Genomic DNA, 27401 nt, shown 5'->3' with positions numbered 1-27401 from the left:
CACTAGACACAGTCACTGTAGAAAGAAGACCATGATAAGAAGCACCACCCTCACTGCTGCCATCACTGGACAAAGACTCTCTTTCCCGGACAACATCACAGTTGCCATCACCACCACCATCACTGAAACCCTGACTGTCGACATCATAATCACGATCTCTGTCACCATCACCAAAACCATCCCTGAAGCCATGGCTGCTCCCTTCACCACCCCCACCAACAACTGAAACCATCACTGTCACCATCACCACTATCATCACTGAAGCCATGGCTGTCACTTTCACCACCCCCACCAACAACTGAAACCATCATTGTCGCCATCACCACTATCATCACTGAAGCCATGGCTGTTGCCTTCACCACCCCCACCAACAACTGAAACCATCACTGTCACCATCACCACTATCATCCCTGAAGCCATGTCTGTCACCTTCACCACCCCCTACAACTGAAACAATCACCATCACCACTATCATCACTGAAGCCATGGCTGTTGCCTTCACCACCCCCACCAACAACTGAAACCATCACTGTCACCATCACCAAAACCATCCCTGTTGCCTTCACCGACCCCACCAACAACTGAAACCATCACTGTCACCATCACCACTATCATCCCTGAAGCCATGGCTGTTGCCTTCACCACCCCACCAACAACTGAAACCATCACTGTCACCATCACCACTATCATCCCTGAAGCCATGGCTGTCACCTTCACCACCCCCACCAACAACTGAAACCATCACTGTCACTATCACCACTATCATCCCTGAAGCCATGGCTGTGTCCTTCACCACCCCCACCAACAACTGAAACCATCACTGTCACCATCACCACTATCATCCCTGAAGCCATGGCTGTTGCCTTCACCACCCCCACCAACAACTGAAACCATCACTGTCACTATCACCACTATCATCCCTGAAGCCATGGCTGTTGCCTTCACCACCCCCACCAACAATTGAAGCCATCACTGTCACTATGACCACTATCATCCCTGAAGCCATGGCTGTTGCCTTCACCACCCCCACCAACAACTGAAACCATCACTGTCACTATCACCACTATCATCCCTGAAGCCATGGCTGTCACCTTCACCACCCCCACCAACACCTGAAACCATCACTGTCACCATCACCACTATCATCCCTGAAGCCATGGCTGTTGCCTTCACCACCCCCACCAACAACTGAAACCATCACTGTCACCATCACCACTATCACCCCTGAAGCCATGGCTGTTGCCTTCACCACCCCCACCAACAACTGAAACCATCACTGTCACCATCACCACTATCGACCCTGAAGCCATGGCTGTTGCTTCACCACCCCCACCAACAACTGAAACCATCACTGTCACCATCACCACTATCATCACTGAAGCCATGGCTGTTGCCTTCACCACCCCCACCAACAACTGAAGCCATCACTGTCACTATCACCACTATCATCCCTGAAGCCATGGCTGTTGCCTTCACCACCCCCACCAACTGAAACAATCACTGTCACTATCACCACTATCATCCCTGAAGCCATGGCTGTTGCCTTCACCACCCCCACCAACAACTGAAGCCATCACTGTCACTATGACCACTATCATCACTGAAGCCATGGCTGTTGCCTTCACCACCCCCACCAACTGAAACAATCACTGTCACTATCACCACTATCATCCCTGAAGCCATGGCTGTTGCCTTCACCACCCCCACCAACAACTGAAGCCATCACTGTCACTATGACCACTATCATCCCTGAAGCCATGGCTGTTGCCTTCACCAGCCCCACCAACTGAAACAATCACCATCACCAGAGCCATAGTATCACCATCATGGACACCACCACCACCATCAATCATTACCTCTTTCATCATCAATACCTCCTTCATCACCATCACGAATACCATCATCACACCCCATAACCATTCCTTAACATAATCAACGGCAGTGCACAAATTAGTCTGTCATACAGACCCTGAAACAAATATATCCAAGAAAGACCATGCAAGTCTCGAAAATGTGGCAAGTCTAGATTTCCACAGCTTCAGGAAAATGAAGAAAGTCTCAAGCCTCCTTTTCATTATTATATATTTTATGTTTTTACTAAAATATTTTTCTTCTGTAAAATGTTCATTTCAGAGACTAGTTGTTAGTCAATGCACAAATTACATATGCAAGCTTCCAAAGAGGCAGAATGTGTGAATATCTACAGAGTTCCTACAGTTCTCCTACTGACTACCTAAATATTAAACAAGACTGAAGCCTTGAATTACTCATTTGAGTCATTCCACACACTTCATATGTAATCTGCTTGTGAAGTGAAGCACAACCCAGGTCTACATGGTTGAGAGTTTCAGCATGTGTTGGCGAGAGTGTATATCACATATATCCTGGTCTGTGGGCGATGACATACTGATAGACTGACACTTGACAACTGAGTCTGTCAGCGATCTGAACCTACACCCAGTATACTTTACAGGTACATGCCTTAATCATCAAATGTCACATCTAAATCTAATTGGGTGGTGGATGTTTCCCTGGTAAAGGCCCACCTTCCTCCATGACTACAACTGATTGCTGATAATGACAAATTTCAACTGACAACTTTGTACCTGACCTTGACCTTGCAACTTCCAACATGTCCATAAATTAACTGCAAGCAATCTCCTTGGCAGGGGGGTCCCAGGTGTCTGTTTGATTCTATTAAATGGCTATTTAAGGGATCACAAATTACCCACCGGCTCCCTTCCAACCCATCCTAACCACATACCAATCATCCTCCTAGGACCAGCTAAGTCTCAAAACAAGTGCAACAACGATCATCAAAGAAATACTCCGTAAGTATACCAGCTCCCATGATGGTTATAGCAGAGCCTCACAATGACTTCAGTCATGTAACAATACAGCGATACAGAACAATATCGTAATACAAGATGCACAATACAATACATTTGTTTACAATAGCTGTATTGCAATACATTTCATTACAAATTATTTTTGTTTAAAACATTTGAATAACCGAAATTATTCAAGAACATCGGAATAGATTCTCTACCATTTCCTGGTCATGTATAAATAGCATTCACACTGCACTTCAAGGTTATAACAGCTCCCCAGCAGGGATGTAGCAAATCCACTATGAGGCAAACATGACACATCTCACGAATATTGGGTAATGAGGTGAGGTGAGGTGAAATTGGGTTTAACGTCACGTTTGAGAATATATCGCTCATATGACGACGTGCGCGTGTGTATGTGTATGTGCGGCTGCTTGTACTAGCCCAGGCTTAAGCTGGTTTTATAGTGCTAGCCCACTGAGATACATGCCGCAGTGAAGCATGAATACCCCACTCAGACACATTATACTGACTCCGAGCCGACCAGTCCTTGTTGTACCCATTAATACTGAACGCCAGGCAGGGACCAACAAGTACCATATTTTAACGTCTTTTGGTATGACGCGGCCGGGGATCGAACCCGCGACCTTCCACTCTCCAGGCGGATGCTCTAACCGATACACCACGGAGGCAGTCAGTATTGGGTAATGAATACAATAACAAGTTAGCAGTATTATTCATTATATTCAGTGAAATGATATCAACTGATTGCGTTTTTATTCTTCTTTGGATATTAATTTATCACAATGACCAGTGACCACATTACTGTCCAATTAAATATACAGATGTGAGACTATTATCTTGCCTGGCCTGGATATATTGCATTTTGCATGTCTCACTTTGATAAATAACACACAAAGTCAAGTAGAAGCAGCATGTTATAATAGTTCAGGACGAAAGTGTGCTTCGATCCTACGGAAAATAGCATTTGGAATCGTTCAAGTACAAGTAAATGTTCAAATGGTACGTGCGAATGTTAACTTCCGCGATTTGGTAAGATGTGTTTTGATTGGTCAATTCAAAAGGTTAGCTGATGTGACCTTCTACTAGGGTTTGTTAGACTCAGTATAGCAGTGTAACAAATAATACTGAGCCTAAGTTTACTTTGCCTGTTCGATTCTAGTGACTGCCATAATGAACTCATGAAGAGATACAGTTTGATTCGCCAAATACGCGAGCGAATCACAACAGCCGTAGTTCTCAACAACCTTTGCTTTTCTTCAGAATGACCAGATGGATCAGACATGGTGATTGAGTTGATATCATAGGATTCTTACTCATAAATTTTTCATCACTGGATTGTCTGGTCCAGACTTATATATTTGCAGTCCATGAACGTACAGCTGAAACATTGCCGAGTTAGGTATTAAACAACAAACAGTACTGTACAGGACAACATTTCATTGAACATGCATAGTGAGAGCGTTCTAAGATGGTATGCCTGCTGAATGAGGAAATAAGATCAGCATACCCATACCACTCAGAAACAGAGAATCATGTGGTCATTGTAATAGTCAATGGTAATACAAAACATTGAGACACTATCTGCTACTTTGTTGCAGTTCGTGTTGTGTAATACATCCTGCATGGTCAATACAAACCCATATATCCCATGGTAAACTTGCTAAGATTAGACTAAGATAATGGCCATAAGTCCCTGTATCCCTGTGGTCCTGGTGCGTATTACACATCAAAGACGTGGAGGAATGTGTTTGGTATACGAGATCTGTGTACACAGCTGGTCCAGATACTTATCGGGCTTATGGTCTTTGACTTACTGGATCACTGATCAACTAGACAGTTAATTAAATTACAGTCATTAAGGCAGACCAAATTGTCCTCATATTATACAGAACTTGATGGTTAACGTGCAAAGATCCCTACAAAGTCAGTCAATATGGCTGTAGACTCACTAGTTGCCACAACATGTACTTCTACATTTTCAGTAAATTACAGCATTAATACATAATGGGCTATTTGCCAAGTTAACAAGACAGAAGAAATGGTTTGAGGCTAAGACACTGAAAGCCTGTCAAACACTGCAATATTACAAAATCTCCTGTAGCGACAGTGTTTATTTGAAACCGATTTCCTGAAAAATAGCTTTTGAAATGAAAATGAAATATGTCCAAATTGTGTGTAACTTATAAGCAATCAAAATTCAGGTTCAGCTTCAACCTTTGTTCTCAAACTTACTCCACATTCACTGAATAATATGTTGTGTGTGATAGTGGTGGTCCGATTAATTGAAATAATCAAAGATTGGTCGTAGAGACTAAACGACCAAGCAATCGATCATAATTTCTCATAATCGAACACAAACAATTCTGGAACACTTGTTTTCATTAACAATATTTTTCACATGGTTGGTTTTGTCTGTTACATTTTGCAAGCACTCCAAGCTCGTTTCAAGTCATGATTGAATTTATCTTAAGATTCCAAGAAATTTATGTTCCCAACATACTATTCATCCTTTAAAGATGTGAAATTTTGCCAAAAAAACCCTAAAAGAACTACATGTTTTTTCCTTATTTTTATGTGCATTAACAAATTTCATAAATGACGCTAACCAATTATTTGCAATGATTGATCGGTAGTAATGAACCAATCATCAATTATGAGATTTGAACCAATTCCCAACACTAGTGTGTGATTATCTCATACCTAAACAGGCTTAATATATAGAACATCTTTATTCGATTTTTGTGGCCACTTACACAAAAATAGGAAGAAGCAGTTTCAAAGTGTGTCAGTATATATTGTGAGTCAACAAGATCAAACACATCATTTTCACAAGTTTCATTTACATAGACAAGAATGTAAATGGGTCTAGCAAAGTCCCATATATCATAAAACAAGCATGTGTTGACTTTCTTTGAAAAATATCTCCTAGGCAAAAACTTGATATGTTCAATGCTTAGGTTTCAGGTGTTTTTTCTACAAAACTGCAAGTAGAAGTTGTGACAAGGTGTCAAACACAAGCCAACCAATGCCTCCAGACGTCTGCTTGACACAAGGGAGTCACAGGGTTGCACTACTGACACACAAACACATCCAGGGGATGGTTCGTTGGAAGATGTCCAAAATGTTCGTCACTACTGTGAAATGTTTAGGACAAAAACTCTGAGCAGACACAGCAGACGCAAACTGCTACAGTCATAACCTTGCTCCAAAAGAATTCTGGGTATTTAAGAACAGACTTCAAAAGTGTTTGCATTTATGGTTGTAAAACTTAAATATACATGAATCACATTTAAGCAAAATGTGCACACCAATTTTTATTTAAAAAATATATAAAGGTCAATTCTTAAAAATAATGTGTCTGTGTCAACTGGCAAAAGAAATATAGTCAAAAGTACAAGACATCATTTAGCCCAATCAGCAATGCAGTCATTATCAGGAAACAGCAGTCTGTTTGGTGTTGCCTATTCTATGCAAATCAATTGCTCAATTAGCCAATCATATTTACAGATATTTGAAATATATTTAGCGTGTCTTAGTAATCACCCAGGCTAGATAGGCCAAGATGATGTATACACAAAAATTGACAGATATTTTCATCAAAACTCATGGAAGTCTAGCAGCACCACTGCCTGGCAAGAAGAAAAAAAAGACAATATTGTTAGCATGTAACCAAGCAAGTGCCCCACGTTCTGGCACATTCCATGTTGTACAAACAAAACAAACCCACAGAAGAGAGGGGAGCTAGGGCGAGTTTATCCCATGTTTATTACAACCTATAGTTCATCATCAACAAGTAAAAAGCCTCCTCTAGGTATAGAGCAAAGGTGATGTTTTCCTTCAACTGACATTCAAGTCGGGGAGAGGCAGAAAATGTTCCTATGTCTGAACACTGATTTATGCTTGACGTGATTATTTGCCGGGTTCTGTTAACAGGGTAAATGCTGAATCCACAGAGATGGTGTTGTCTGTTGAAGTGGAAATTGGTATATTTATATTTCCCTGTTCTCTCAGCACTAAACTCCTGATGGGTATTCCAGACCTAAGGTGTGGTGTATTGGTGAAACAATATGTCATGGTTAGAGGTTCCATGGTGAAAACCTGTAATTCCAATTCTGTAGGATACTGAAATGTTTCTTCAAGCAAGCTGTATTTTGGATAAGAATGAAGGTAAAGTAAACAGTTATCATCGTTTGTTTTTATTTCATTAGGTGTCAGTTTTTATAGTTTCTGGGGTATGGATTCAACCAACCAGAGCCAAAAGATATCATCAGAAAATAAACATAGACATCTTTTATTAGAAACCTCTTTTCCTGACAACTATTTCTAGGGGATTAGAAAAAAATGTGCAGACTGTAAACTCTAACAAACTGTAGCCCTTGGTTATATTAATATTATGCAAATAACTGCCTTGTATGCACACAAAAGATGTATATTCAAAGGCCAATGCAAGAGATAAAGCTTTCAATAACAAGTGTGCGCATAAAAATGCTAGAAAACTTACAATTCGTTAAAAACAATAATTTGATTTCCCTGTGAAACCTACTGACCCTACACAACATTATTTTAATCTATATTTGAAACTGCGAAAACCTATTTCTAAGCTAGTAACCTGTAAGTCGTAAATATTATGTTTGGCCCAATACCAACTGGTTATTTATGATGCCGTAAGGAGGATCTTAAGGAAGGTATAAAACGTTTTTAGTTGGAATACAATACAAATCAAGAAAAGTTCAATTAGGATGAAGAAAAATTGATTTTTTAAAGAAATAGTATTTAACTCTTTAACAATTAGGCAGAATGAAAAATTAAATGTTTTTAAGCAAGTCTCAGAATCACAAGATTTTATTGACTTATGTTGATATATTTGATATCGAAAGACAGTTGGATGATATAAAAATGTCATATTAATAATGATCCAACAGCTGTTATGCAGGACTGTGAGTGAGTGAGTGAGAGAAAGAGAGACAAAAAGACAACATGGAACAATATCCCGGTATATTACAGGGGTGGTGGGGTAGCCTAGTGGTAGAAGCGTTTGCTCATCACGCTGAAGATCTGGGTTGATTCCCCCACATGGGAACAATGAGTGAAGCCCATTTATGGCGTCCCCTGCCATGGTATCGCTGGAATATTGCTAAAAGCAGCGAAAAACTAAACTCACTCACTCACTCACTCACTAGTATACTACAGAGTGTCACTTTAACGAAAAGAGGAATCCTGTGCTGAAGCAGGTAGCACATGATTACCACTGCAGTGAAACACATGTGAAAGGTAGTCTCAGACAAATATCCGCAAGGTCCCGAGCAAGTTTACAATTGTTTGGCAAGTATAAATCAAAAGACAATTGAGGTGTAGAGAAAAAGGACATTTTAAAATATTTGGATTTCAGAGACTAAATATTGCATGGGGATAGTTGCAGTGTTATTGTGTTGCGGAGCAGCTGCGGGATGTATGGACACTGATGGAGGCCCGGCAATGAGTGTTGATGAGAGTGAAGTGAAAATGTGTCGTAAAACAGAATGTTGATGGTTTTATATTTAGCTCAACTCTGACAGCTGCAAAATCATGTCACACTTCCTGAATGTTTGACTTTACCTCCATGTTAATCACGGAAGTGAAGAATGAGTAACATTCAGGAATTTCTCACCAATTTCTCCATCAACAGCTGAGAGTGACTGTTGCTTAACACCCAGTAACATACCTGGAATCAAGGCAGCCAGTACATACAGAAGTCTGGATCCAGCAAACCGATGACTGAATGCATGGGCTGTGTCCATACTCAGGGAAAATGTTACTGAGTTTAGTTTTACGCCGCTTTTAGCAATATATTTCAGCAATATCATGGCAGGGGACACCAGAAATGGGCTTCGCAACTCGTGTGCTTCGCACTTCGTACCCATGTTGGGAATCGAACTCAGGCTTATGGTATGAGGAGCGAAAGCTTAAACCATTAGGCTACCCCACCGCCCTCATGGAAAATGTTAAATTTCTTAAATATCTTAAATACACCTAAGGGACCTGGCTAGCTATTCTCGAAACTTCTTAAGCCCTACGAACTTCTTAAGCCCATTCTTAACACATTGGCTACGATAAAAGTTAAGAATTCTTAGGGCTAGGAACGTTTCGAGAATAAGGGCCCTGAACATGAAACATCGATTGAACACTGCTTAAATAAGCTTTGAATGTGGAATAAAAATATCATAAAAATACATATTGTTGACATCAATGATTCAAAAGAAATCTAGTATACATAAAGCAATCTTGTTATAAATGGTGAAATTGTAACATTACATTTCATATAAAATAGTTCTCTGCACTTTGTATTCCAGATAAAACATAAGATTGTTTGTTGTTTAACGTCTCACTCGGCAATATTTTAGCCATATGGCAGCAATAGATCAAATATATGATTATCAGCATTTGTTTTCATGCCAATAGGCGATACTTTGTCGATCTGTCACTTCCTGGGTTTGAGCAACCAGAGACAAAAGGTATGAGCCAACACTAAATATAGATGCCTGGTTGCTGAAATATATTTTCCAAACAACTACCTCCATAGGATTAGAAAAATAAATACACATAAAAAAATCAAAAACAAAATAGCTGTTAACTTTTTAAATAATTCTCCATCAATATTGTATCAATTATCAACTAACAGTAAATAATCTCTTGTACTTGAGCATGGGAATAATTGACCCATGTATGCTACAAGACTGAAAGCCTTCAGTATAGTAGGGTATATGCTTCAGTCACGCACTCTACTTTTTTGGTACAGCAACATATCATTGGGATTTGAGGATGGTCCCTGGCTGGTGAACGTGGCAAGTTTCAAGTATTCACATACTCCTCCACTTAGGTGCCCAACAAATTCCACAGTCAAATTATCTGTGTCGTATTACAGAGCTGTATTTTGAAAACTTGTCATAAAACCTTCCTGGTGCCTACAACCTTTAGCTACATCAGATTTCTCCTCATCCCAAAGAATGTATCCTCTCAAGTAGAACCATCAAATTGTCATATCCCTACTTCCTGTTTGTCTTTCAGCCCACTATTGTGTCCAGGGTCTATCCATTCTACAAACTTTTATTGTCTCTTGATTCGCCAGTCCTTGTTGCCAAACTCTGAAGTGCCGCATCTATGGCAACCACTGAAGACTTCAGCTCCCTGGCACTAAAGACCTGGGTGTGTTTTGGAAAGTAAACAGTACCACTGGTCTATGGTCAGACTAGCTAACAGAATTATAAACAGACAGTGAATATCTCTGCCTGATCGGTCCACAACCAACCAAGGCAGCAGCCATTAATCCATGCCATATTGTCCATGTCCTGGGCTGAGGGAGGAATTTCTAACCTTCGATATTTCATTGGAACATCCTGAGATCACTCTCTATGTCATAATCAGGTTATGTATATATAACATTTATTTTGGGAATGGAAACCGCCTCCTCTCAGATTCCTCCCACATGGCGCCATTTTTTAAAAAGATTTCTGCAGCTTTGTATTGTTTGCAAGAATTTCCCTGCAGATGCAGATAATGAAACTGACGGCGCCTCATGCAGTGACACTTTTTCAGAACAATGTTGTTTTTAAAAAGAATTTCTTTGTTTATTTTGCAAAATGTGGCGTAAAACTCAACTTACTCTTTGTTTTAATTATTCTTCTTTGGTCAAAGGGGCGGTGGGGTAGCCTTGTAGTTAAAGCATTTGCTCGTCATGCTGAGAGCCCGGGTTTGATTCCTCACAAGGATACAATATGTGAAGCCTATTTCTGGTGTCCCTCGCTGTGATATTGCTGGAATATTGCTAAAAGTGACGTAAAACCATACTCACTCATTCTTGGGTCAAAAGGAGATAAGAAATGGCTGAATAGGATATAAGGCTTCTGGAAAGGGTTCTCTTCCATGACATATTTGTGTCAATATTTTCCTGAGACATCAACTGAAATATGCGTCTGTCTAATAGTTCCTGTACCATAGTAACTTCCCATTCTGCCCAATCCTATCTGTAACGCATAAGTCCGTAGTAAAGCAAGCATATTCTTCTCTCAGGTCCTGCTGAATGTGCCATCACACTGAGGCTCCTGTTCAGGTTAAGTGGGGTTATTAGTTCCTTCATAATAACATATTTTTGGAGACTAAGCATTAGTCTTTAAATATTATGAACCTGTTGCCAAACAATGTTTCACTTAGGTTTAACGTCTTTGGCAGTGTTTCAGTCCATAGCTCAGTATGTCAGTTTGATGTGGACAGTAATCCCAATCTAACGAGGGCCAAAGGCCCACTTGCACAAAGTGAGCTTAGCGCGCTATGATGATCATAACTTCCATACTCTAAGACTTGCGATAGTTGTGGTGCAAAGTGGAGCCTGATCCACAAAGTGATCCTAGTGCAGTGATTAGCGTTAGTCTGTGTTAATGTATGGGAGGTAAAATTGTTTGAGTGACAAGATAAAACTGTTTGAGTGAAAATATAAATTATTTGAGTGGCAAGATAAAACTGTTTGAGTGACGATATAAAATTATTTGGGTGGCAAGATAAAACTGTTTGAGTGACAACACAAAATTGTTTGAGTGACAAGATAAAAGTGTTTGAGTGGCAAGATAAAATTGTTTGAGTGGCAAGATAAAATTGTTTGAGTGACAAGATAAAACTGTTTGAGTGACAATATAAAATTGTTTGAGCGACAATATTTACTTGTTTGAGTGGCAAGATAAAATTGTTTGAGTGACAAGATAAATGTTTTGTGGAATTGGGCCTTGGTCAGCTGATATTTCCCTATGTAGGAAATATCAAAACAAAAATATCATAAGACTTGGACAGTACCAACAGTTGTGCAATTCTTCAAGGAACCATGCTGAAGTAATAAGTTGCCTTCAAGTTGTTTGTCTTTACTGATGTAAAAAAAAATCCCAGGAACAAAATAGACTGAAATAAATGTGAGAGGTTTTCCATCAACTGTACAAACATACAACACTGCCTGTCAAGTAGGTGACCACTGACATGAAGAACAGCTCATCCAGCCAGAATAAGTGAGTGAGTTTTATACCAATTTGTGGGAGCAGAGTATTACTGCCCGTTGCACCCATGTTGGGACTCAATCCAGGGTTTTCAGTGTAACAAGCTAATGCTTAAACCACCAAGGTGCCCTTCAGCCACAATAGGAAGAGTTCCTGGAATACTTCATGGTGTGGCTGTAGAGGATTACTGCTCTACACCATGCTTGAATTCAAACCAGGGTCTCCTGTGTATCAAGCAAACACTGAACCCGCTAGACTATCTTCCAACCAGCCATGATAGTGGAAGAGCTAGTCTGTCTCACAGTCCCTGAACCACATAACTTTCCCTACTGCCAAGCCCTCTCTGCAGTGCTAAAGCCCTAAATAAAGCAAGTCTAGATTTCCTCAGGTTCTGAATCTCTGGTCTCCCTAGGGCTCCATTTCAATATAAATGGGCTTGTTTGTTACTATCAAAATTATATATATTCAGAGACTAAGCCTTAGTCTATGGAAGAGCCTGCAATACTTTCTGATGAGAGTCGGATTCTGGAGTAGGAATGCTGCACTATGTATGCATTGTAAAGACAATGATTTACGGACATTAAGGGCACATGGATGTTTTTCTACCAGTCTCTTCCGTTCCACATCCTCTATGCAAGGCCGTGTGAAGAACATTGTCTGGACTTCCAGTCTAGATGATAGGCTGCCTCATCCTACAAGATCCACATTCCTTCTGTTGGTTTGTGACAGATCTAATTAGAGCCAAGCCCTACATGAAAGGCAGTTGTAAGTGTATGTAACATGTGCATGCATGTCTCTCAGGCTGTCTGGTTAGTGTTCTTGGTAAACCCAAGCCTTTAGGAATTAGCTGCATCATGTTTCCATGAAAACTGTCTTCCTGTGACCACTTCCTGTCTGTCTGATGATAAAAAAAGATATCAACCAATCAAAGTTGAATTAGATAATGAATTATGCTGCTGCTGTATAACAACTGCAAGCCTGTTTCACTTCAGCATGACCACCCATGCTTGTAATCTCATTATCAATTACTGCCATGAATACAAAGTGTCCTCGAAAGGTATCAGCCAGGCGGCCATATTGAATTGATAAAGCTGGTAAAGCACAGATGTTAACATTACTATTTAATTTTCAGACACTCCTTTCTTCCGACTTTATGCTTACACTCACTTTGTCTGTTTAATGTAGGAGGGAAGTTCCTGAAAACCATAGGCACTTACCACTCCTGGGAACAATATTCAATGGTGATTTAGGTGACACAAAACCTTGCTCAGCAGATCCTAAATGGCTAAGGGATGCAACTCTCTATATTTTGCCACCTGAATAAAATATCACTGCTTTCGGAGGGGGGTGGAGTAGCTGAGTGGTTAAAGCATTCGCTCATCATGCCGAAGCCTGGGTTCAATTTTCCGCATAGGTACAATGTGTGAAACCCATTTATGGTGCCATAATATTGCTGAAGTATTGCTAAAAGGGGCTAAAACCTTAGTCACTCACTTGCTGTTTTTGGCTCCCTAGAATGAAATACAAGCATATAGAAAAAGGTTGGAAATACTGGTGGAAGCATCTGGGTCATGCAATCACAAAGAAAAAACTAAATACATTTAGATAGTTAGGTGAGTTTCAAGTGCTCACATCAAATAGATTTTGTTCATATCAGCAGGAATGGTAAAAGATATAACTATCCCTGCCAACGCTTCCACCATCTTACTGTGTGTGATACAACCATTATGACCTCCCTCCACACAGCTGCATGCTGGGACCTTCATAGCAATATGCTGAATATTTGCTATCTGGTGATAACAGAAAATTTAATTACTCTCGACTCATGTGTCTATTATCACTAGTCTTACAGATGTATTTGCAGTTAAATGTTCAACTGCGCTATTCCTCTGGAAACAAATTGCAGAGTTTACGTTTCACCAGAATTCGAAACGGGTGCTGTGTGTGATAACGAAGATAACACTGCATTCCAAATCTAAGTAAATGTGGCTTAAAGTAACAATCCAATATTGCAGTTATACCACAGTGGTGGTGAAAACTAGTGGTCGAAGGTATGAGCATTCTTTGTCATTGAGTTTGATGAAACACAATAACTCACAATTCCCATGAAAATCCCTAAAAGTAATATCAATTTAAATGAAAAGGGAGGAAACAAACTTTCTATATATCTGGCTGATGTTGCCAATCGCACAGAAAATTGGCTTTCAGCAAGATCACAGTTGGATCATAAGTATTCTTAAACACGTAAACCACACTTATATCACACTTAAACCATGTGAACTTGCTAGAGTGAATCTATAAATATCAATGAATACCTTGAACACATTTCTGCCACAGATGTCTGAGAATGATCATTTCAAATTCGTCTCAAGTCAGAAAATGCTCCATAAAATATTTTATGAATAAATAAGGACTTCCCAACGTTTGGGACAAGACCATCCTTCAAAGCCAGTCCCCTGACTGAAGGCACAAGAAGTTGAAATATGCCCCCAGAGTCATGTGTTTTCAATTAGACAGATTGCCAGTGAAGAGATTTTGAGAGCCTACAAGTCAGTGACTAGCCCACACTGTCTTCCTGTGTTATCTTAGCCGGATCCACTTCACAATGAAAAGACCTGTGTTGTTAAAGACAAAGATAACTAAATTGCATTCACATTTTCTAAATCTCGAATATTACCAAGACCTTGGAACCCAGTTCACATCTTTAGACACATCTGGTCGTAAGTATGGCTTCAGGATTAGCATCATTTGGACATCAGTTCAAATTATTTTTAGTAGCGCCATTTCTCCGGTGCTTGAAGGCTGACCTAGCTGGGTCTTCTTTCAACACAAAGTTTAAGTGCCAAGACACTTGGTAAAACATCACTGAATGAATGTGATAAAGTTATCTTTCTTTGCAGTTTAGATATTTAAGTACTAACACTTTTTTCTCCTTTAACTACTGACAATTCTTAAAAAAATATAACGGTGTTAAACTGCACTGTGAACCACAGAACTTTATGGGGTCATATTCATAATACATGTTCAGTTTATTTAAAGTTAGCTAGTTTTGGAAACAAGAAACACAAGTCTGGTGTACAAAAGGACTGACTGACTGACTGAGTTTGGTTTTACACCGCTTTTAGCAATATTCCAGCAATATCACGGCGGGGGACACCAGAAATGGGCTTCACACATTGTACCCATGTGGGGATCCGAACCCGGGTCTTCGGCGTGACAAGTCAACGCTTTAACCATTAGGCTACCCCACCGCCCCTGTACAAAAGGAAGAAACTGAGGGTGGAAAAGTAGGAGGATAAATGAGAAGCACTGGGAAGATAAGGAGATTATGGAGGGAAAGAATGTAAAAAAGGGAAGAAAAGAAGAAAGAGTGGATGAGAAGGAAGAGAGGAGGGGAGAAGGATGTCAATGTGAAGAAGGAATAGAAGTAGAATAAACAGGAGGAAGAGGGAGAACAAGGATGAGAAGATGTAGAAGTTGAACAACAAGAAAAGCATGAGGAAAGGATGAAGAAACAGAAGATAGAGAAGTAGAAGACAAAACAGAAGATGGAGAAGTAGAAGACAAAACAGGAGAAGATGGAGACGTAGAAGACAAAACAGGAGATGGAGAAGTAGAAGACAAAACAGGAGATGGAGAAGTAGAAGATAAAACAGGAGAAGATGGAGAAGAAGAAGATAAAACAGGAGAAGATGGAGAAGTAGAAGACAAAACAGGAGAAGATGGAGAAGTAGAAGACAAAACAGGAGAAAATGGAGAAGTAGAAGACAAAACAGGAGAAAATGGAGAAGTAGAAGACAAAACAGAAGATGGAGAAGTAGAAGACAAAACAGAAGATGGAGAAGTAGAAGATAAAACAGGAGATGGAGAAGTAGAAGACAAAACAGGAGATGGAGAAGTAGAAGACAAAACAGGAGAAGATGGAGAAGTAGAAGATAAAACAGGAGAAGATGGAGAAGTAGAAGACAAAACAGGAGAAGATGGAGAAGTAGAAGACAAAACAGGAGATGGAGAAGTAGAAGACAAAACAGGAGAAGACCAAGAAGTGGAAGACAAAACAGGAGAAGATGGAGAAGTAGAAGACAAAACAGGAGAAGATGGAGAAGTAGAAGACAAAACAGGAGAAGATGGAGTAGAAGACAAAACAGGAGAAGATGGAGAAGTAGAAGACAAAACAGGAGAAGATGGAGAAGTAGAAGACAAAACAGGAGAAGATGGAGAAGTAGAAGACAAAACAGGAGATGGAGAAGTAGAAGACAAAACAGGAGAAGACCGAGAAGTGGAAGACAAAACAGGAGAAGATGGAGAAGTAGAAGACAAAACAGGAGAAGATGGAGAAGTAGAAGACAAAACAGGAGAAGATGGAGTAGAAGACAAAACAGGAGAAGATGGAGAAGTAGAAGACAAAACAGGAGAAGATGGAGAAGTAGAAGACAAAACAGGAGAAGATGGAGAAGTAGAAGACAAAACAGGAGAAGATGGAGTAGAAGACAAAACAGGAGAAGATGGAGAAGTAGAAGACAAAACAGGAGATGGAGAAGTAGAAGACAAAACAGGAGGAGACAGAATAAAAGTAGAAGAAACAGGAGATGGGGACAAGAAGGAGTTGGGGTAGACTAACATCAAGTCTCTGAAATGAACATAGTTTACAGAAAAAAAAGGTTCATAAATAATAATCATGAAATAAAATGAAAAGAAGCCCTGAGACATTCATCATTCCCTGAAACTGTGGAAATCTAGACTTACCACATATTCTAGATTTGCATGGGTTTTCTTGGATATATTTGTTTCAGGGTCTGTATGACAGACTCGAGGTGGAGAGAAGGAGAAGAAAAACTATACACAATGTAAAAGGAACAATTATATTTTAAGGTCTAGAGAAGAGATGCACATCTTCTGTACATGATGAAAGTGATGTGTATACCAGCATGTGTTTAACCTGCTGTAGCTCACTAATTACACCACCATCATGTAACTAATACCTGTAGCATATATACCATGTCTAGAGGATACGGGGAGAGGTGGGCCCGGCATGACAGTTAATCAACACCAACTGCAATGAAGTAATTAGTGTGAACTGATTTTCTCTCTCATTAACTTGTCAGACGAGTACCCTGGGATACAGCTTTTATTAGCGGAGATACTGTTACCGTCTTGTCATTCAGGTATTGAATGTTCATATGCAAATCGTCATGCTCACCCTGTTAGGAGAGGGCGTTATGGGCTCATATCCCTAATACACACTATTACACACAATCTCTGTATTGTCCGAGGCCAGTATACATATTTGTTTTAGTATATGTATTGTTACTCTGATTCATTATATATCTCGTTTATGTAGTTTATAGAATATTGTCACTGTTTCTACATGGTACGTTTGCGCAATAAAATATACTGAGAGAAACAAATAAAGGATCACAGGAAAATTCAAGTATTTCTTTATTATTTTCCTGTTTTCATCACCACAGTGCCTTTCAAAGCTGGTGATGAAAAGTGGAAAATATTAAAGGAATGCTTGCATTTTCCTGTGATCCTTTATTTGTTTCTCTCAGTATATATTTTATCTTATTTTATTAGGACAGGACATCCATTTTTTAACATTACAGATCAGCCTACCTTACAATTTGTGAATGAAAACTAAATGTGTGATCTTCCTACAACTAATTTCATATTTTGCCCATTAATACCTGTACAGAATGAGTTGGATTTTACTGTCTATTTACAACTTCTGTCTCTCCCAGCAAACATAATACAAATATATGTTACAGGGTCGTTTAGTCTTTTTCATATATTGGTCTACAAACAAGATTTCCTTCAAACAAAATTATGTATAATTTTTCAGATTAATACCCCCGTTAAGGCAATAAACACAAAGAATGATTGCAAATCGATTAAGAAAGATAAATATGTCTTTTTATGCGATGACATGATTGCAAATTTCCATATACCACTACTTGAACTGCAGGGATTGAATTAACATTGTAATGAAAGGAAAGCCTTTCACTTGGAATAGACTATCAACAGTAAACTAAACTTGCACGCAGTTCCATGAACACATAGAACATATTTTGTGGTAATAATACAGCTCAGATCAATCTCACACTGAGCATGGTGTGCGATACCTGGCATCTGGAAGGCATCTACCGCAAATGGCTCTACCATCTCTCTTTCCCTCTGCCTTTGTGGTATCCCTCCTCCAGGCCTCTTCTCTCCTCCTTAGTTCCCATTTCTCCTCCTTTGTTCTTCCTCTCCCATCTTTCATTCTCCTTCTCTTCTTTGTTCCCCCTTCTCTCACTCCCTTGTTCCCTTCTCTCATTCCCTTGTTCTTCCTTCTCTTACTCCTTTGTTCCCTTCTCTTCCTCCCTTGTTCCCTCCTCTCAGTCCCTTGTTCCTCCTTTTCTCCTCCTTTGTTCCCCCTTTTCTCAGTCCCTTGTTCCTCCTTCTCTCACTCCCTGTTTCCCTTTTCTCACTTTGTTCCCTCTTTTCTCACTCCTTTGTTCCCCTTCTCTCCCTCCTTTGTTCCCCTGTCTCCCACTCACTTGTTCCCCTCTCTCCTTTCTTCTCCCTTCTCTAACTCCTTTGTTCCCCCTTTTCTCACTCCTTTGTTGTCTCACTCTGTTTCCCTTCTCTGACTTTGTTCCCTCTTCTCTCACTCCTTTGTTCCCCTGTCTCTCACGCCCTTGTTCCCCTCCCTCCTTTGTTCTCCCTTCTCCCACTCCCTTGTTCCACCTCTCCTCCTTTGTTCTCCCTTCTCTCACTCCTTTGTTCCCCTTCTCTCACTACTTTGTTCCCCTTCTCTCACTCCTTTGTCCCCTTTTCTCACTCCTTTTTCCCCTTCTCTCACTCCAATGTTCCCATTCTCACACTCCTTTGTCCTGTTTTCCCTTCTCTCACTTCCATGTTCCCCCTTCTCTCACTCCAATGTTCCCATTCTCACACTCCTTTGTCCTGTTTTCCCTTCTCTCATTTCCATGTTCCCCTTCTCTCACTCCAATGTTCCCATTCTCACACTCCTTTGTCCTGTTTTCCCTTCTCTCACTTCCATGTTCCCCCTTCTCTCACTCCTTTGTTCCCATTCTCACACTCCTTTGTCCTGTTTTCCCTTCTCTCATTCACCTTTCACCCTTTTCTCCCCCATCTCTCATTCTGTTGTTCCCCCTTCTTTCACTCCCTATTCCCCCTTTTCCCCAGCTCTCATTCTATTGTTCCCCTTCTCTTTTCCCAAAACCCAGCTCTCATATCATGTAACAAATCAGGAAAAGCCAGAACCATTGCAAAGGTAGAAGGGCAGATGAATGACTTCTGACCACAAATCGGATGGAGGCATATCGGGGAACATTTATAGAATCCCCCCAGTGTATTCCGTCACCTGACAATCATACTGCCATTTAGATGAAAGCATCACCGTTGTTGTCTGGCATCAAAACAGCAATAGGGTGGCATTTCTACAGCTATTCGCCTTCATCGGAATCCATTTTACCACCTAAACTATACTTAACCGTTTTTCTTTTCCCCATAATGCTTTGCAACAAATCATTATTCAGAGGCTTTATCTCCATCACGTAAAAACGATAGTTCCGTTGGAGGAATTGTCAATGTGGTTATCAAGGAAACAGAATGGAACCGACAAAGCTATTGATAAGACTGCGTAGTGTGAGGAAGAAACAGGATGAAATCAGGCGTGTTCAGAACAGAATGACAGTATTGAGAGATGAAGGCTGCCTTACATTGAGTGTAAGAAACATACCAGGCCAGTGGTGCTACTTCACTTCCTTTACCATCTGTAAAACACTTGAGGCAATGATAACGCTTATATTTAAGCTCCAGGCTGATTGTTAGTTGTTATGCGCTCAACAACAAGGCTGTTCATAACAGCCCGCTATCATCTTTGGGAACATGAAACAAAATTATCGCTGCTACCTTACAGTGCTCTGCTTGTGCTAAGATTAACAGTATTCCTTTCTTTATTCCTTCTGGAGTTCCCTATTCCCATCTCTGTGTATTTATTCATTCACTTTTTCCATCACCTGTTCTGAACAAGAAAGGATTTATAAGGGATCCCAAACTAATTGCCTTGGGTTGGCACATAGGAAAAACTATTGTGACATTGTCCAAAATTGGATTATTTTAATGTTCTTAATTTTGTAAATACTGATAAATTTGGAATTATTTTTATTCAAATTGTTAATTTTTATTGTCGTTTGATGTAGGCTTGGGCCTGAATATCAGGTATAGATAGATCACATCAGGGATGACAGGGCTAATGTCTATGTGTTCTACAGCGTCGTAAAACTGAACTCATTCACTCACTCGCTCATTCAATATTCCAACATGGCAGCATGGCTCTTTCAAAGGGCTTCAGAGGAAGCGTGTCTAAGGGCAAACAGGTAAAATGCAGAAGTAATTCCTTGTTTTTTTCAGATTGGGATCAACATGCCAGCAGACAGGTGGACAAAATATTTAAGACTAATTTACATTTGCAAACATAAGGATAGGCTGACCCTTTAAACCAAAATATATACCCAAATTGCTCTCCTAATGGTCAGTGGTGACATGGCAAACAAACTCTTAAAATGTCTTTTTTGTAAAATCTACAAACATAACAGCCATAAAAACACTGTTTAATCCCCTTCTCTGGGTGAGTGTCTATAGTTACATGCCAGCAGTCACTATCTCCATGTCCCGACAAACATGTCTGACTCACATGTTCTACATTAGTATCAAGTCTCACTTAACCTACATCTCGTCTGTCCTAAATCTTGCCACATTCAGTACTGATTAGACTTGCATAAGTCTCTAAGTTAATAATTAATAGTTTAAATGATAATTTCTAAAAAATATGTGTAAAACACATTTTCCCTCTGTCTGGCGTCCTTAGAATACTGTCTGTTATCCATAGGGTTCTGTATTGGCAAATAAATTGTATTGCAATACATTGCGATTCAGGTACCCTTATTGCGATACGTATTGTGATATATTGGGAACTTAAAGGTCACATGCAACGTAAAACACAACTTTGCAGATTCTGATACCTTTCGGTATGGACGTACCGAAACAAATCATCAAAAACGCAAATTCAAGTTATAAAGTTGAAAAATAACGCGATGGAAAAAAACGCGCGAAATCGGAGTTCAAACGATTCACTAATTTCCCCCCGAACATTTCGGGGGAAAACGGGTTTCAACAGCTGGGCTGCGCTCATAGCATGTGCGCAGTTAAATAGGTTCGCGCAACTTGGAAGCGGGCTGTCTGGTGAATACTCAGTGAAGGCTTTGGTGTGAGCTATTTGGCGCGAGCTTTTTATATGTTATGACAGTAAATAAACTGTTTATATAATTTCATTTTTAAATATTTCACAGAGTCACTTTCTTAGTTCGATACTTAAAAGCAATTCCATTATTTAGCGTTGACAGAATTTCTAACTGTGATATAGATATGTCGTTGTCACAGACAAAACTCAATGTCTTGTTTTATTGACACCTGTGTGTCTGCCTGCCTGTCTGTTAATGACAATATTCAATACACAACTGCGATCACTGACCACATGCAATTTGAACTTAACACCAATCAGGCTATACACCATAAACAAAACGCATTGATTTATGGCCCGAGTTCGGTCTCTGTCACATTATGTAATTACACAGACAGGCAGGTGTGATACTTGAACACATGACATGTTATGATGTCTGTTGATTGCAAAATGTTATACACAAAAAATGAGCATGTATTTACAAAACCCAACATCTCTATATATACACACACAATGAGCTGTGAAGGCAGCATCTGCAAATGAACCAGCCGTTACACTTGAGTGCACACCCACCCGCTCTGACTGGGTTCGGTATCCCGGCTGCTTCGTTTCGAGGGAGGTAAACCCAAGTACAAAATATTGCACTTTTGATTTGCGATTATACGCTTATAATTTTGTTTATTTGTTTTTTCATAATCAGCAATGCATATTATATGTCATGAAGAAGTGATAATTGTGTTTTAATTATGTTTGATTTTTTGGTTGCATGTGACCTTTAAAGGTTTGACAGTGAGTGACACTAATTGTGCATGTCAATCCTATTTTCTACATTATAAAATATATATAAGCCCCTTAACATATATGCTATGGTTCTGATAACAACAATCTCAAAAATATGTTGCATAGTCAGGGATTTAATTTCTTTGTCATACAGTTTATAGTATGCCATTTTGTCATTGAATAACGAAGGAAAAAATATGTTGTGAAGCATAGTATGTGTAGATTTTAATTTATACCATGAAGATAATCACAAAACTTCATATATGTTCTTTACCCAATATATCATTTCTCAGAAAAAACATTCCGATACGTATCATCTGAAAAGCGTATTGCGATATACACGTATACTGGTAATACCGTGCAGACCTAGTTATCCATAAGTTAACGTTTGTCAATATTGCACTCGGGGGACTCCTTATACTGTCCGCTACCTCTAGACTTGCCTCTTTAGAGTTACAAGACATCCATGGACTTAGCACTCAGTACAGCTGTGGAGCAAGGCTGAGTACTTATCTACGGTGCCCACAGTTAATGTCACGGTACACATACTGTCTCGTTCTCGATGCATGGATGTATAGTTTGGCGGAATGGCATGTCAGTCTGTTGATTTCCGCTTGTCTTGTAACAGAATATACATGCCGAGGTAAATAGCATACACTGAGCTGATATTTGTTAACGCCACATTCAGTGATCAGGGCCTAGATTTTCGAAGCTCTCTTAGCGCTAAGATAGTCGTAAGTTAATGTTAATGTATGGCACTTACGACTATCTTAGCGCTAAGAGAGCTTCGAAAATCTAGGCCCTGGACTTTGTATGGCATTTAGAAGTGATACACATAAAGTGGTAATTTTATGGATGTCATCTACTGTAATATGAGGTGAGGTGAGGTGAAAGTGGGTTTAACGTCATGCTTGAGAATATTTCGCTCATATGACGACGTGCATGCATGTGTATGTGTATGTGCGGCTGCTTGTACTAGCCCAGACTTAAGCTGGTTTTATAGTGCTAGCCCACTGAGATACCATGCCGCAGTGAAGCATGAATACCCCACTCAGACACATTATACTGACTCCCAGCCGACCAGTCCTTGTTGTACCCAGTAATGCCGAGCGCCAGGCAGGGACCAACAAGTACCATATTTTAACGTCTTTTGGTATGACGCGGTCGGGGATCGAACCCGCGACCTTCCGCTCTCCGGGCGGACGCTCTAACCACTACACCACGGAGGCGGTCTACTACTGTAATATGAGGAAAATGACATTTCAGAATATAGTCTTACTCCTTCATCAGGTGAATGAAAACTTGGAAGGAGATAGTTATATGTGTAAACAACAAAAGTGATAACATAGCAAAGGCGGACACCTGACAGTGAGTGAATTTAGTTTTACGCTGCTTTTAGCAATATCCTAGCAATATCACTGTGGGGGACACCAGAAATGGGCTTCACACATGGTACCCATGTGGGGAATCGAATCAGCATGACGAGCGGACGCTTTAACCACTAGGCTACCCCACTACCCTGCTTAGAAGTTTAAATATTTGAGGTCAAGTGAAATTTTTGTTTCAGTTTCCACAAACTTTACCAAGAGAATGACGACACTTAAGTGTTTTGTAAGTTAGAGTCCCTTTTATATAAAAGTGCTTTCCACAATACATACATTCTCTCTTTATACTAACATATAGCCTCAAAATATAGCTACAAACCAGGTTGAATCAAAATATTTCTAAAAAATAATCCTTGGGTATTTAGGAACCCTCAAACTGGAGCTGAGGTGGAAATAAATAGAGGCTGAGAAAAGAGTGGCATGAGAATACAAATGTGTTGATTGTTCAATTAAAATATGCGACAAGCACGGGTTGCTGAAGACCAATTCTAACCCGAATCTTCATCGGTTTATTTCATACTAGGGCTGTGTAATGGATCAGTAGAGGCTGAGAAAACAGGGGGATGAGGATTCAAAATGACTTGTTTGTTCCATTAAAATATGCTTGGTGCACATAGACGTGACAACTGAACACAGAACCTTATCACAGAGTATATCCCTGTATAGTCTGTCATACAGACTCTGAGATAAATATACCCAGTGCAGTCCATGCAAGTCTAGAATGGGTGGCAAGTCTAGATTTCCACAGTTTCTAAAAATGAGGAAATTAGCTGGGCTCCTTTTTATTGTATTTTATTTCAATTTACAAACTTTTTTTTCTGTAAAATATGTTCATTTCAGAGACTAGCTGTTAGTCTAATCCCGTACCAAACACTTGGTTAATCATTACGCCCTATGGTCTCCTGGGACAGGGAACTTGTCATCAATTCTGATTGGTTCTCCTCAAAGCTGATGTCCGTGATTACATGCAGTATCTAGTTACACAGGTTACAGTGGTAATGGCTCCACTATGACTAATGCTACAGTTACATAACATCTCTCACAAGCTTCCACTGGTTTCATTATGAATCCATCACACACATGGCTACACTAACCACAAAAATATGATGTAGAAATCCCACAAATAGCTCACAAGATAACAATTTCATTTTCTGAACTGCTGTCAAGACCACCATTTCAGTCTCAGAAGATATGCTACAAATAGCCCTCTAGATTACAATATCTTTTCTGAAGCACCAATGGTATAAATCATTCAATGAAAAAAACATGATACATTTTGTTCACCAACATGTTCTAAGTACTAATGTACCTGTTCACCTCTGGTCTTAATATGCTTAATGTATAGAAGTCTGAAAGCCATATATCATGTATATGTGCTTTAAAACTTTCCAAACCTTGCCTCAACATTATCAGATTTCTAACTCAAGTTTTGTCCCATGTGTTGCTTATCATTTAGGTATGGGAGCAGTTTAACACCACATGCACAAACCTCTGCTTGCACAAAAGCAATCAAGACAGGTTTATGTACAACTTGTATTGTGTGGCCGTGTGTGATATAAATTTTGGCGCTAACTTCAGGGAAAAAAAAAAAATCTTTAGAACTTCTCACAATGCACATACATGTATGTGGGTGTACTTGTGTTAGAGATTATCAAACTATTCCAAGGACAAATAACAGGATTAACTGTTTTGTTTCACAAACAAGTCCACTTTACAAATGATATAACTGTTCTAAAAGATTTTCTGAAAATTAGTTTGAATGAAAATAATCGCCATCTAACCTTTGGGAGGTTGTGGGGTTTTTTTTTTTGTAGGGGATGTTTGTTTTAATCATTGTTAAGAGCCTAACCTCTTAACCTGAAACAATGGCAATGGGATAGACAAGTTGTTTAAGTGCTTGCTTGTGTGAAGTCCATTTCTGATGTCCCCTGATGTGATATTGTTGGAATATTGCTAAAAGCGGTGTAAAATCCTCACTCACTCACTCTACTACATCAATATATCATTTGTATAGTGTTTTCCATTCTACTTCTTGGTGAACTGATACATAAAAGAAGATTTTAAAGGCATGCAGACTAAAAAAACATGTATGCCACCTCAAGACATTCACCATACCTGCTGTCTTCATGAACTAGTTTGAACATATTGAATTCAGAAAACAGAACGAACAAAAGACCATTGCGCAAACAATAAATGGCAAAACAAGCTGCTTGACAGATCTGTATCAAAGTTAAACCCACTTGAAGACATCTTTCAACATGTGAAATGTTTATCAAACCAGCAACCTTTTACCCAACGATCATCAGAAACAAGAAGAGACCCAGGTGTGGTGAGACTTTCAGCGGGCCCACTGTTGTACACCCACGGCAAGCACGCGTGTTGTACACCCATGGCAACAACGCCACACAGCCTGTGGACAGTATTCCTTGTCCCCTAAACTAAAATCAGACCCAGGTCCCCTGGACAATGGAAGGAAAAGGTCTATCGGTGTAATGGCCTATTGTTCCACCAAACTCCAACCATTTTACAAGTTCTCCGGCAGTAAATAGCACCACTGCTGCTACAGAACGGAAAACCAGCATGATGAGTCAAGATTCTTGAAGCATGAAAAGGAAATTGCTACTGTTAGCAGCTGGGGGGACCGTTTATACACAATAGTAACGGCAACGTGCACAAACTGCCTCGGCATCTGGGCTGACACACCCACCTTCCGACGTTTTCAAATTTAAGTGAGGTGATTTTCAACTGTAACCAATTGTATTGTTACTGGAGCTATTTTAAATGTTCCTGGGGTTGTTCTAACATATTTTTTTGTAAAAGAAATTCAAAATGTGATTCACTAAAGATTTCTACGTAGTTCCAATTTAGTGGCCCTAGATGCTGCTTCTTCTGTCTTATACTCTAACTTTATCAGCAGTATTTTTTAATAAATACAAAACATTAATTTACTCTTGGCTTCAAGCCTTTTTCTGTGTACTGTCAGTGTCATATACATGTGTATCAACACCTGTCAAATAAAACTGGTAGGTTATACAGCAAACAACAGTATCAGGAATGTTGTTCCTCATCAATACATTTATAAAAACACTAAAAAAATTAAGGAATTTATGTTTTGCTGGTAAATACACTTTTCTCAAATGCACATCAATGTATATGAACATTTTCTGTTGCTTATTTCATGAGTCAGTCAGAAATATTCTAGCTACATGATAGCTCTGTCTTAAATAATTAAAGCTGGACTAAACAAAAATCAAGGCTGGACTAAACAATCCAGTGACTTTTGTTTGAGGTTATTAAACATTGCACTCAGCAATATTCCATCTATATGATGGCAGCCGGTGAATAATGAAATCTGGGCCAGACCATCCAGTGACTGTAGGCCTGTATTGTCATTGCAGGTGATGGTTCAAGTGTGTTATTGTGAATATGTCTTGAGCAGTCTTCATGGGTAATAAGATAAGTGTCTTAACGGGAAGTGACCAGGTATTAGAAACCCACAGTCTTGTGAAACCAACAAATACAAGTACAGCTCTAACCAATCAAAACATCAGTCATGGATACTTTAGAATCAGAATCTCAAAGCGGCAGATCCTGGCATTGATAAGGGATGCAACTCTACACAGCACATTGTGCTTCCTAGACCACAGGGCCAATAATTCCTCTAATGACATATATACTCATGGAAAAAGAATAAGGGAACACATGAAAGTACAAGTGTTTCTTTATTCTTTTCCAGGTTTCTTCACAAGGTATGTATTGCACTGTGGGTGAAATTCTGGAAATAAAGGAATACTTGTACTTTCATGTGTTCCCTTATTTGTTTCCATGAGTATATCTATATATGAAGGAGTTTAGTTATGTGCCTCTTTTGAGTTATATTTCAGTCATGTCATGCCCAGAGCGAGTAGTACATGCATGGTGGTTTGAAATAGCAACATTTCCTTATGTTGTCCAGGTGCTATTACACATACATGCTCTCAAACAGTCTCCCAGCAGAGTAAGGACCATGACTAATATGTAATAAGTATATGAAGAAATCAGTGGTCCTTAACTTCTTTGTGTAGTATACAATTAAAATGTAATAGTAAAAATTCTAAAAAAACAATATTTTAGAAAC

At 39.5% G+C, this 27401-nt stretch overlaps 1 protein-coding gene across 1 annotated transcript; it reads right to left on the bottom strand.

Moving 5' to 3' along the window:
• Positions 1 to 15946: 15946 nt before the first annotated feature.
• LOC124270112 (putative protein TPRXL) lies at positions 15947 to 25534 on the bottom strand (the record flags this gene model as incomplete). The annotated part of the gene is made up of 4 exons (XM_046705130.1): positions 25525 to 25534; positions 24707 to 24775; positions 17992 to 18271; positions 15947 to 16499 (listed from the first exon to the last, which is right to left on the bottom strand). Coding segments are annotated over exons 1-4 (912 nt in total), but the record flags the coding sequence as incomplete, so codon positions are not given.
• Between the last annotated feature and the right edge of the window lie 1867 nt (positions 25535 to 27401).

This window comes from Haliotis rubra, unplaced genomic scaffold, assembly GCF_003918875.1.
Source record: "Haliotis rubra isolate DU_JTF1 unplaced genomic scaffold, ASM391887v1 Scf15, whole genome shotgun sequence".
NCBI classification, from domain to species: domain Eukaryota; kingdom Metazoa; phylum Mollusca; class Gastropoda; order Lepetellida; family Haliotidae; genus Haliotis; species Haliotis rubra.
Note: the sequence above shows the minus strand (reverse complement) of the source record. Positions and strands in the feature narration are given on the sequence as shown.